The sequence below is a fragment of the Alnus glutinosa genome, chromosome 3 (assembly GCF_958979055.1).
Source record: "Alnus glutinosa chromosome 3, dhAlnGlut1.1, whole genome shotgun sequence".
NCBI lineage: Eukaryota > Viridiplantae > Streptophyta > Magnoliopsida > Fagales > Betulaceae > Alnus > Alnus glutinosa.
Genome location: NC_084888.1, coordinates 949,415 through 961,765, shown reverse-complemented (window position 1 = coordinate 961,765; position 12,351 = coordinate 949,415). Strand labels below are relative to the sequence as shown.

General features: G+C 37.9%; 2 protein-coding genes across 2 annotated transcripts; both read right to left on the bottom strand.

The window, feature by feature from the left end:
- Positions 1-572: 572 nt before the first annotated feature.
- Positions 573-6,799, bottom strand: LOC133864658 (uncharacterized). The gene is made up of 8 exons (XM_062301058.1): positions 6,407-6,799; positions 5,922-6,017; positions 5,644-5,754; positions 4,806-5,115; positions 3,934-4,024; positions 2,898-3,240; positions 2,217-2,365; positions 573-1,306 (listed from the first exon to the last, which is right to left on the bottom strand). The coding sequence occupies exons 1-8, from the start codon at positions 6,671-6,673 to the stop codon at positions 796-798; spliced, it is 1,878 nt and encodes a 625-aa protein (XP_062157042.1). The 5' UTR covers positions 6,674-6,799; the 3' UTR covers positions 573-795.
- Positions 6,800-8,699: 1,900 nt separating this feature from the next.
- Positions 8,700-11,216, bottom strand: LOC133862463 (protein RADIALIS-like 3). The gene is made up of 2 exons (XM_062298295.1): positions 10,786-11,216; positions 8,700-8,947 (listed from the first exon to the last, which is right to left on the bottom strand). The coding sequence occupies exon 1, from the start codon at positions 11,043-11,045 to the stop codon at positions 10,788-10,790; it is 258 nt and encodes an 85-aa protein (XP_062154279.1). The 5' UTR covers positions 11,046-11,216; the 3' UTR covers positions 8,700-8,947; positions 10,786-10,787.
- Positions 11,217-12,351: the final 1,135 nt, after the last annotated feature.

Genomic DNA, 12,351 nt, shown 5'->3' with positions numbered 1-12,351 from the left:
TGGGCTCCATGCAAAAGGAAAAGGTCTTCTGGCCAAGAGACACAGGGCCCACTTAGGCTCTCAGGATTGGCTAGAGTTTATTTTACAAAAAAAAAACCCTACGATAGAATGATTTTCTTCCTTTTATAAACCAAGGAAAATGGTATTGCCACGTCGGACAAAAAAATTTGTTCACCTTTTGGTTGCGATCACTCCCAACGTGCGTTTTGGTGTTTCCGGCTACCAATCGGGTTTTCTATTGGTGTTTCCTATCTTTTCTCTTTTGTGGACAGGTATGTCTGATCCCTATCAATTAAGAAGAAAAAGAAAACAAACAAATAGTCCAAGGTTGCGGTAAAGAAAGCAAAATGATTCCGAATTATTACTATAGAAGTTTCTACCAATGTATGTTGTCATTCAAAAATTTAGGTAGAATGGGCCTTGAGTTATTATTAGGTAAGCCTAGCAGTTGCAGCCCATTCTCTCTCTTACACACGCTCACACCTTCACAGCATACCATACCGTGTTTGTTAACGACTTTGCTTTCTAATCTCCGGATAAAGATATTAACAAATATCTCAAAACATAAACAATTTTCACCTTTATGTCACGCCAGAACACTTTTTTCAAACAAAAACTAACACGCGGAAGGGGGAAAGGAAGATCAATATATCAACATCAAAAAGAAAAGAATGACAAATTCCAAAAGATAAAACATTTATAAAATATAGCAAAAATTCCCAATCTTTGGGCTTTGAAAATGAAGCCTGCTCTCTCTTTCTCTACTAAGTGAAGTCACAAATGGATGTTCTCTACCTAAGCCGGCAGACCACCTTCAGCTGCCAGTTTTAACCGTTGGTGATGCTCCGCAACCTTGTAATCTACAATTTCCCCAAACAGCTGGGCATCCAACACGCAGTCTGGGCGCCCATAAACAGCTGCTTGGACACCAGCCACTAGTTTTGCAATTTCACGGCCGGAGAACCCTTCTGTCTTTCGGGAAGCCTCTCGGATCACATCATCTGATACGTCTGTTATAGTTATCTTTTGTGGCTTTTTCTTGAACCAAAGACCCCATTTAGATGTGCTGTCACCTTCATCGGAAAGGTACTTGTCCAAATAGAGCTTCAGCAGTTTAAAACGTTCCTCCTCCCCTGGAAGTGGAAACTCAATCACTTCATCAATGCGATCGGTGACAGCACTGTCAAGATCACCGGGCCTGTTTGTGGCAAGAACGAGCACTATGTCTCTAGACTGATCACCAGTCCGGAAGAGCAATGCATTTAGAGCACTTCGTTGAGCTTCACTCATATATGTACTGTTGCGCCTGCATTGGATCGATAGTATAATTACCAAATCAGTTGCCAGTGGAAACTCATAACCATGATTCACTAAAGTGGAAGAATAACTCCCAAAATATATACCAGTGCAAATAAAGTGTTCTAAACTAAATTATTGAACTTACTGCCTATAAACATTAAAACAAACTAACAAAAGCAGCTGCAGTGTTGGTTTCAGTTGTACAAATGGGGAATTACTGTTTGCACAGGAGAACTAAATCATTTATATATATATATATATATATATATATATATATATAGGTAATAGAACTGGCAGATAGGTTGCGGAGCATCACAATTTCCCTAGATTACAACCTTGTATTACTAAATCATTATTGTCATGACATTGTAGAAGCCAATAAATATCTATAATTTCCCAAAATCATTATTTAGAAACAATATCGTGACAATAGAAGCCAATTATAGATATTTAATGGATAAGAGATGCAGTAATCACAGGGCTGAGCTTTTCAACATACAAGGTCATATATAAGTCTATGAGGATATTTTCAGGTGCTGCTATACACGCTGGCAATAAAACTGATCATATATAGGACACATATAAAGTATTACGACAATGAGAATATTTGAAAATATGTTAGCTGCACAACTTTTACACAACAATGTTTACATGTAAGTGAGTTATAGTTTTTTTCTTTTTTTTAAAAAAAAAAAAAAAATGCTGGATAACATTAAGGGAGGGAAAGACTCACTTACACGTAAGCATTGTTGTGCAATTATTGTGTAAAAGTTGTGCAGCTAACATATATCAAATATTTGAGTACTGCCATTGCAATTTTTTTTTTATTAAAAAAAAAAAGAGTAGTGAACCTAGAAACTTGTTAAAATATAACCAGCAGAAAGCAGTTTTAACCTCGAAAAAAAAAAAATACTTACTCGCATAAGAAAGCATCTGCCTCGTCAATAAAAAGCAGTAAACCTTTATTCGATTTTTTAGCCCAGTCAAATATCTGATGGATTTTGGTAACAGCCTGTGCACCCAGTGGCGCAACATCTCCTCCCGTCATCAAGGCATAATCCAAACCCTGTATGGGGAGACTCAAGGGTAAACGGGAGCAACAAGGGAAAATATATATAAATATATATAGAAGCTATTCCCATATCTTGGACATGTCCTGAAAATAAAATTGTATAGAAAGATCTACCATTGTATCGAAAGATCTACCTATTGCTGCTTATCAAAGCAGCAGATGCCACCAAATCTACTGAAGTTGAATGTCATTGTCGCCTTCTATGGAATATCTACTCATATTCATTCATATATCATTTGTTGTTTTGAAATAAAATTCAAATATCTGAATTCTAAAACAGTAATAAATAAATAATTTTTTTAAAAAAAATAAAATTCTTCATTTATACATCAATAACATTCTCAAGGCTTCTATTTATTAACTAAGGTTCATCTGTTCATATCCAATTTATATAACTTCCACCTTGAGACATACATTTATTAAATAGAGATAACTTAATAGGCTAATAAAAAACCAATAAAGGTCGTATAAGTCAGGCAGGAGCAATAAAATAGAAATCAAATGAAGTCATAAGTTAAGAGGATACCGATTTCCGGGCTATCTCCCTCGCAACCAAGGTTTTACCAGTGCCAGGAGGCCCATAAAATAGCATATTACGGAAAGGTGCCTGATGAGTCTTGGTGTTTGCTGTAGCTCGAGCAAGTTGCTCTATTCTCCTTTGCAATGAAGGATGGAGAACAATATTCCCAAGACTTTTTTTACTTCCCATAGGCCCCGCTGCCCCAGCTGATGTACCATATCCCAAAACTTTATTTTTTGCTCGAGAAATAACTTCTGACCCTGGAAACCTTGCAATGGATGATTCTCGAATAAGTGATGGCTGCCCTAGAATCCGATTGACATATCCCCACATAACTCTAGCTCCTTCTCTGAAAACACATTAAAGTTCATCAAAGAGAATCAAATGACTTATCCAATTAAAAGGGTAGATAGGGCACACTTGATGAGCCCCATGACACAATGGTAGTAGTGCAACTAATGTTATGCAGGGTTGCAGTGAAGTGGTGGTGGTGGTAGGGTGTGATGTTGGAGGTGAGTAGTGGTCGCAATTGGCCCAGGGAGGGGAGGGGCAGAGGTAGTGGTGTGAAAGATGGTGGATGTGGAAGCGAAAGTAGCGTTTGTCCCATATATTTTTCATACATGCCTTGTGATAAACAAATGTTGTTTAGGCAAGTCCAATTATCCACATCCAACATCTCTTTAAGTCAAATTATGAAGTTCGTCAATGCATCATGATAAGGGCTCTTGCAAGATTTATTTATTTTTTTGTTAAGTAGGATGATTGCAAGATTTCTAACCAGATCTTTGATAATGGATGGACCAAGCAATAGCCACTTTTTTTTCTATTGATAGGTAAATATAACTCAAACACCCATACTGGATGCACATAGCAAGAGCCACATACATCCCATTGTTTATCCTTTTTAAGTTGATATTTGCCAACAAAAAGATAAACATGGCAGAGAGATACTGCCCTCATAAAAAGTTTCAAAAAAAAAAATTCAATACACTTTTTACTGAAGTGACAAAAGGGAAGGCAATGAGACTACCAGCATACAAACCTAGTTGTATAAACTCCTGCAGCTAATGCTGTGGCTCCTCCAACAGTCATAATTAACTTGTTCCTATCAGTCAGTAGGACCCTAAAACCCCCTGCAGATTAGAATTGATAAACGGTCAAGTCATTATGATATCATCCTGCATTCCATCTAAATAGCAACCATAATATCAACAACAATTTAAAGTCAAATCAATAACTAGATACATCAGATATGCAAAATACATTAATCTAAGACCAATAACACACTCTTCTATGAAATGGAATAATAGATGTCAAGGTTATCAATTCATGTACCATAACATGAGTATCAATTTCTGCACTTTCATTATCATGTACTGTATTGCATCTCATATCCTAAACTCGGATAATAAAATGAGAGAAATAGAAAAATATATGGAGAATTTTCTTTAGAACCTATAACTAAAATACCGCTAGAAAGGGATAGGGCTAAGCAAAGGGAAAAGGATTTTCAAGAGATGGGAAATGAAAACTATTAGCCCCACACGAGATTTGTAAATAAGTGATTGTCTGATATAGAGCAAGGAATACCCCTTTTTTTTTCCTATACAGGATATATTCAGCATGTACATAAATTTGTAAGGCAACTAATACTCATGCTACACATGGTACCCAGTAACCAGTAACAAGTATAACCAAGTCACTTTAACTGTTGGTCACTGAATTCAGTTTAACTTTACAAGCATTACTCGAAAATGGACTATTGAGAAGTATAAGTATGAATCATAAAAGATGCAAAATCAGCCAGAGCACATGGCAGGACTCTTCATCCAAGTAACCAGTTATATTTGGACTGAACCTTCAGCCTTGCAATTAAACAACATGTACAAAGACATGCTTGTCAATTGTGTATACCTTCAATGTGACTAAAAGTTGTATTGATTGCAGCAAGCCACTTCTCTCTTTCACCATTAATCCGTTCTATAAGCATTCTCCTGTTATGTTCCTCAGTCAATTTTGCTTCAAGGGCTCGACCTTCAGCCTCTGCCATGGCCTTAACTCTTATGGTTTCACGCTCTATTTCAGCTCTCTCTTTCTCGGTTTCCCGCTGCTGAGCTTGGATCTGTTCCTCAGTAGCTCGTCTTGCTTGTTCTTTCCTTATAGAGGACTCCTCTTGCATCCTAACCAAATCAACATTATGTTTCCTCTGAACTTCATGATCTGCCTGCAAACATAAAGAAAACAAAGTATAGTTGACTGTTTAACAGCAAAAGTCCGTCCTACCATTTGATTTTTAAAAGTCAATAGATCCAGTGAGAGAGAAGGAAAAGGAGCAGGGCAGAGAGAGAGAGAGAGAGATGTAAAATATGAGTTAAAAACAAAGCCTACTCACTCACTCTTGTACTCAATTTCAATACGTAGGAAAAATAAAGGTCCAGAATTGTGCAGCCATGAGCCATCCACTGACTTGAACAAAGTCTCAAGCAGAAAGGAACATTCCAGTCCCAAAAGGGGAAGGATAAAAAGGAATGCATAAGCTACACTAGCCAATAACAGATTTGATATGTGTGTAAGCGTGTGTGGGCATGAGTGTGTGTTTCCACCGCTCTCACACCTATTAATGACTCCTTTTATTGGGAAGAAGCTTTTTCAAAACCGAATTAGCTGCTTAACATGCGATAGCCAGGTTTTATCTCCAATGTATTACAAAAGATTATAAAAAAGAACATATAATCTTTTTCAACGTTTGCACCTGCATTCTTTTTCTATTCAACTCATCTTCATATCGCAGCATTTGTGCCTTTGCTTGGGCTTGTTGTTGCATTAGATCTCTTTGCTCTTCATGCAATTTCCGCTGCTTTTCCTATCAGTGAAAATAAATATATTATAACAATTTCCAGTAAATGGGGGGAATATCATAATGGTTCCATACATAGATTGATCAGACATGCTGATTTTTACAATTAACTTGAGCTTGAGCTAATAGTGTGACTTAAACTAACAGTGTGACTGAAAAGCATAATCACTCACGATATCAGCTTGAGCTTGAGCTGCTTCAAAATGACACTTCTCAGCGGCCAGTTCCGCAAGACGACTTTCTTCTTGCATCCTCATTACTTGAAAAACCTAGCGAAACAGCCACAGAGAGCCATATAAGAAATTCAAAAGAAAAGAAAACCTCTAGTCCACATCTCTGGTCACCTATCAAACTGATGGTGATGGGGCAAATAAAAAGGAAGAGAACATTTTTTTAATATTCTAAAATCCCATTGCTGTACCTGATTTGAGCAAGATAATAGAGTACGAAATTTTCTATCGAATATTTCAGTCCATTAAGTCCAACTTATGAAAAAAAAAAATCCAAAAAAAAAAAAAGATTAATCTCTTTTTGCCAAATTTCCCGACTCAAAATCTCAATTCGTCAAAATTTCTACTCTTCTCTTTCCTCTCCTCGCCCTTTCTCAGCTACCAAACAAAATCGCAAAGAAATTCAGCAACGAAATCCGAAACGAAACCTGTTTTGCGAAGGGGGAGCTGTTGATTTCACGAAGAGCTTTGGCGCCTCGTTCCAACGACTCCGGATCGAAACCCGAGCCTCTGGACTCTTCGCCCTCGGGTTTCGCCTCCGACTTCGCATCAGAGCTCTGGTCCCCCTGAGGAGTCGAAGAAGAGAAAGGATAGAAACGAAAGGGACCGTCAGCGTACGCGCGGCCGGAGAGCGTGGATAGGGAGGCGACCGCCGTGGCCATTGCCACGCACGAGGACAATTTTGAAGCAGCCATAGGTCTGAGATTCCGAGCACTGATCTTGTTTTTTCAGTTCATTTGAGAATGGGTTTGTAAGAAGAGTCAAAAGGGTTTAGCTCCTGGCGCGAGCCATAAACCCCTCTTGCTAGGGTTTAAACGGAACCAAAATATATTGTGAGGGCTCGCTAGAAGGGACCGCTTGCGTTGCGTGGAGCGTAATCTAACTGGGACCCAAAACGTGGCCACACCGGTTTTTTTTTTATTATTTACTATCATTAACTTTAGTGTTTTTTTATTTTTAAAAAATAAAATAAAGTAAGAGACCACCTTGCCACATAGACAAGGTGGTAAAAAGTTATATATTTAGGTGGTAGTGAATCATTACTCTTATTATTATTATTATTATTATTATTATTATTTTAATTGAGAGCTTGTTTGAAATTGAGGTTTGGCAACTAAAACTTTTATATATATATATATATATATAGATAAAAACGTGTTTTTAAACAAAATTGTATAAAATGTCTCATTTGAAAGTATGTTTTTAAAAAATAGCTATTCGAAAACGTGAAAAAATCTATATTTTTAAATCGTAGGCAACAAGGTGCATTTTTAAAAACGCACGATTTTAAATATCACATCATAATTTTACTAAATGTTTAATTCATTTTTAAAAATTATATTTTTAAATTGCACGTTTTGAATCATTATAATTTAAATCACAACCTAAATCCAAAATTGATTATGTGATTGTCATGTTTATCAAAACACTCCTCGGTCTTTGTGAGTTTATAAGATTAGTCATTCCACTCAACTGTTGTCATGATCGTTTGCTATTAGTACGATAAAACCCCACATAAGACCTATCAAACATTACCAAGTGTGCATCTTTGTTATGTCAACATATCCTTTAAAATATATATATATATATATATATATATATATATATATATATATATATATATATAAGAAAAAAAGAAAAGAAAAGAAAAGGGGGCGATAGTAAGAAAAATCTCATTTGAGGATGGCGATAGAGTTCTCCAGCGACCCATCATTTCCTATCTTATGAGTAATGCTAGAAATTTATCTTGTGTCAATCCAATAATGATTTAACTTTGTAAATCATTATTGGGCTTGTGATTGATCATTATTAAATTTTGATTAAATCGTAATTTTAAAAACCACATCATTATTAAAGTGATACAAGAAAGACTTGTAGAATTACTCTTTATCCCACATGTATTGGTAATTTGGCCCACACGGTTTTTATTTTTTTTTATCAAAATGACCTTTTCATTTGTAATTCACACATCCTATATGGACTATTCATTTCCTTAATGTGAAATAGTTATATTACAATTTTCCCCATCACCACCCATTTCCTTCTTTCTTTTTGTTGGATACGCTGATAAGGCAATGTTTTATACTTTTATATGACATTTTGTATACATGGTAAAAAAATTTAGGGGTGAAAATTCAATTACGGTTATCGGTTAAAATCGCCAACTGGCTCTGGTAATTGGGTAACTATTTAATCGATTTTTTAATAACCTGCAATTACCTGTTGATACCCGATTATCCGGACCGGTAACTAAAATTTAAAAAAATTGGGTTTTGGGGCCTATTTTGGGCATTAGACCAACTTTTGGGGCTTAATTTAGACTTTAGACTTTTTTAGCCCTTTAAAAAAAATATATTTCAACCTTTTTGGCCTAATATATGTTGGTATAAGTTAAAATGGAAGTAAAAGTGTAAAACTTTAAATTTTATTCTTTTATATATATACACGTACCCGATTATCAATTATAACCGATTTCAATATTTTTTAAAACCGGTAACCGCTCTGTTAGGGTTGGTTACCGGTTATTTTCAACCAGGTATCAAACTGGTTGGCCAGTTAACCGGCCGGCTTTACACCCTTCAAAATTCTGTTAATATTTTTTTATTAGTAGATAGACGGAAGGGGTCTAAAAAAAAAATAAAGAAGGTAGACAGAAGGATAATTTTGACAAAGATAAAAGCTCGTGGACTAAATGTATCACTTTTGAAAAATACATAGAACTTTTTGATAAAGTGGTAAACCATGCGATCAAATTTTTATTTAATGATATTTGCTTCATACAGGGAAAACAACAAAACAGTAAACTAGCTAGTTAGACAATTGGACAAGAAAGACAGAAACAAAATGTACACATAAGGGGAAAAAACAGAACAACATAAGAACTTGATTTAATTCGATTCCTCCATGAAATGTGCTTATGATATCCAATAAGATCGTCTTGAACTTGGGAACCTTAGATACTTCAAGATCTGCCAAGCATAAAGTCATGAAAACAATTATTATTATGACCAACTGAACATGACAAAGTTGAAAACATCCAAAATTTAGAAAAGCTATCATTTAAAGCATTAATGCATGCAGCCAAAAGTTTCAGATGGGTTGGGAAAGAACTGGATCTGAATGAAGACAATGGATCAGGAAAACGACAAAAGGTTGCTGAGGAAAAAAATATTGAGTTCTGTCTGCAGACAGCAGGAGAATCATCTCCGAAATCAGACAGTAGAGGCTAATGGCAGGCAATTGTTTGAACTAGTGTAGAGCATAGGACCATTGACATGTTATCCAGAAGTGGTAGGATTTTTTTTTTTTTTTTACGCGCTTCAACACGGGCGTGAAAGTGGCACACACTTTTTTTTTTTTTTTTTTTTATAAGTACATCAGAAACTATTACAAAGAGAAATTAAAAGAACAAAAACAGGGGTTGGGCAACCCAAATATAAACCTATGAATGAAAGTACGCGGGGGCAATGCTTCCGAAGATGCGGGCCCTTTGGCTCGAGGCACTGATGCCACAAAGCCGGGGTCACCAATAAAGGTGATATCACAAGTGTATTGAGTCACAAGGACCCAAACACAAACACAGGGGTAAACTGGGGGAGAGGGATACAACAAATAAGCCCAAAAAAACAAGGTTACAATAATAAAACATAACAACAATACAAAAGCAAGTAAAAAGCCAACAACAGAGGCCCGGAGGGCAGGGGGATGGGAGCCACCTCTGGTGGCGCGTGAGAGACACGCGCGGCCAGGGGATGGCCTCTCGCCAGTGGGAGACGCAGGAGCCGCCGAAGTACGCCGCAAGACGCGGTGGGGAGAGGCGGCGGGAGGAGACGTGTTCCACACGCGCCAGGAAGAACCCTGGCGCGTGCAGAAGACGCTCCGGCGAGTGGGAAGCGGTGGGAGGCACGACGACCGTAGACGGACTCGGAGGACGCCGGCGAACCCACTGGTGAGGCGCGTGTAGTGCGAAAATTGGCCGGGAAGTGTAGATCTAAATCCTAAGATGTCGACCCAAAAACCCAACCAAAAAACGCACAGAACACGGTGGAAGGAGGCGGGCGGTGAGCTCTGTGTTGAGAGCAGAAGAAGAAGAGCTGGAAAAAGGTAAGATAAGTCCAGTACAGAGCCGGCTCTATGGAACCAGTGCAAAGCCGGCATGGTTTGAGAGAAAGCTCTCAATCTTATTTGGGTATGGGTTGGTGTGATGTTGGGTAGTTGTGGGGAGGGTGAAAGCACAGCAGAAAACGATGGAGAGGGAAGCATAAAGCTTCCCTCCCATGGAGGGAGCACCAGCAGCAAACTAGCAGAAAGAATTGTAGAGAGATAAGCTCTGCCTTCTCTCTAGAATTCCATCCAGAAAAAAAAAAAGAAGTGGTAGGATTAGATCTCATGTGGGATTTCTTTGACTTAGGGACAGGATAAGAAGTTGCATGAGTGGTCAGGCATTGGCTTTTTTCATTAAATAAAAGTGATAATATGAAGTTAGTGAAAAGGGTGCGTGTTGGCCTAATTATCAGTTGGAGAAACTGCTGGACTACGTAGAGATAGAACCAGCACTTCAAGTTCACAGCCTTCACTTTCTAGGATTATTCCCTGGCCCTACAGCAGGAATTACTTTCAAGGACGAGGTGATGATGGTGCAGAAACGTAGACTATTTTAAAGCAGGAATTACTTTCAGGACCTCAACTATAATTTTATCTCAAAAGTTGAAGCTGATAAGAAAAAGGTAAATTCAGCATCGATTCAGATGTGTCGGTGGTCATAATTCAAAATGCGGCAGAAAGTAACTAGTGACTAGTGTATTACCTCTAGCCGTTCTTTCCACTTTGCCTGTAATTGGGAAATGGGACTCTATCAGACTCAATGTCCCTGACATCCTCTATGAGGATATCATAGTGCCTCTTCACCTCATCTGCAGATTTTCCACCCACGGCTCTGGCAACCTTTTGCCAGCGATCAGGGGTGTCCTTGTCATATACAGCCAGGGCCTTTTCGAACCGTTTGTTCTCCTGAGAGGTCCATGAGGAGCTAGAGCTACGTGAAGAAGTGAGAAAGTTGGATGCCATTAGATGAAATTTAAATTCACCACTAGAACTAGCGAAAGTAATGAAGGGGGGGAGGGGTATTTGGACAGGCTCTACAGGATGACTCAAAGTCAATTAAGGAAGAGAAAAGAATGGTTGTTGCAGTCAAGGAGGATGACTCAAAGTCAAGTGATGGCATGGGAAAGAGATGACCAAAGGAGCTCCTTATAAGCAGGAGGAAAAGGGGTGGTGGCCCTGGTGGGCTTAACCCAGTTGGGAGAATATATCTTGGAAAAGGGCAGAAAATAAAGGAAAACCACAAGAGAGAGAGCAGGACAATATTCCTTGATTACACAAGCAAGTTGGACTTCCTTTACTAGTTACAAGTCAGTGGAAAAAAGGATCAGATGTACCATGCTAATAGCTGGTGGCTGGAGCTAGCAGACGTGTAATCCCTTTGTCTTCTAACCAAAATGAGATGTGCCGTGCTAATCACTGTTTACTGCACTGCTAATTGCAGCAACCCATAGCATAAAGGAAGACAAGGAATTTTCAGGCTTGTAGCTGGTAAGAGCTTGTCCTTATTAGCTCTCTCACCTATCAATTGGAAGGACTTTCCTTTGCCATATTACCTTTACAATCATTTAGACATTCCATTCAATCTCTGAATCTGTAAAGGATAAATTTCTAGGCCGTCTGCGTAGCATCATGGTTCTAGGCCGGCTCAATGCGATACCTTGTCTGGTTGCACAATCAGCACAACCTTTGTAGGATGATAAATGCTACCCAGACCCTCAAGTGCACATTTCTTGATGTGGCACTAAAAATCACTATTTGATCCAAAATCTAATGGTAATTTTTAACGTTATGTCAGGTAGTGTGCATTTGAGAGTCTCAGAGTTAGAGTGTGGAGCATTTCTCTTGTGTGAGGCATTCCCAATAACTACTCTAGAAGATATGACATCTAACATGCCAACAACAATGCGTCTTGTGGTACGTCTACTACACCCAAATACAGTTCTTGTTGCTGCCTTATTGATAGCCCTATTGGATAAGGGGCAAGTGGTCTCAACTCCCTATCATTTATTATTCACTTTCTCCTGTGGGTTTTTTTTTTAAAAAAAAAATAATAATAATAATAAAAAGGGAAAAATCATATTTAGTATAGCCCCTCGGTTTTCAATTTTGACAATCAATTCTTTAGATTTTGATCAAATTTCAAATATGTTCCTTTATCATTTTACTTTCAAAGTTAACGATTTTTTATTTGTCATGTGTGCTACATTTGACACATCATTCACACAGTATGAGTGTCATGTCAACAAACTTGCCATGTCTGTTAAGCACC

Coding starts and splice junctions, on each gene's coding strand:
- LOC133864658 (XM_062301058.1), bottom strand. CDS start 6,673: ATGGCTGCTTCAAAATTGTCCTCGTGCGTGGCAATGGCCACGGCGGTC. Junction 5,755..5,921: donor CTCAAGCTCAAGCTGATATC/GTGAGTGATTAT, acceptor TTTCACTGATAG/GAAAAGCAGCGGAAATTGCA. Junction 5,116..5,643: donor TGAATAGAAAAAGAATGCAG/GTGCAAACGTTG, acceptor TTATGTTTGCAG/GCAGATCATGAAGTTCAGAG.
- LOC133862463 (XM_062298295.1), bottom strand. CDS start 11,045: ATGGCATCCAACTTTCTCACTTCTTCACGTAGCTCTAGCTCCTCATGG.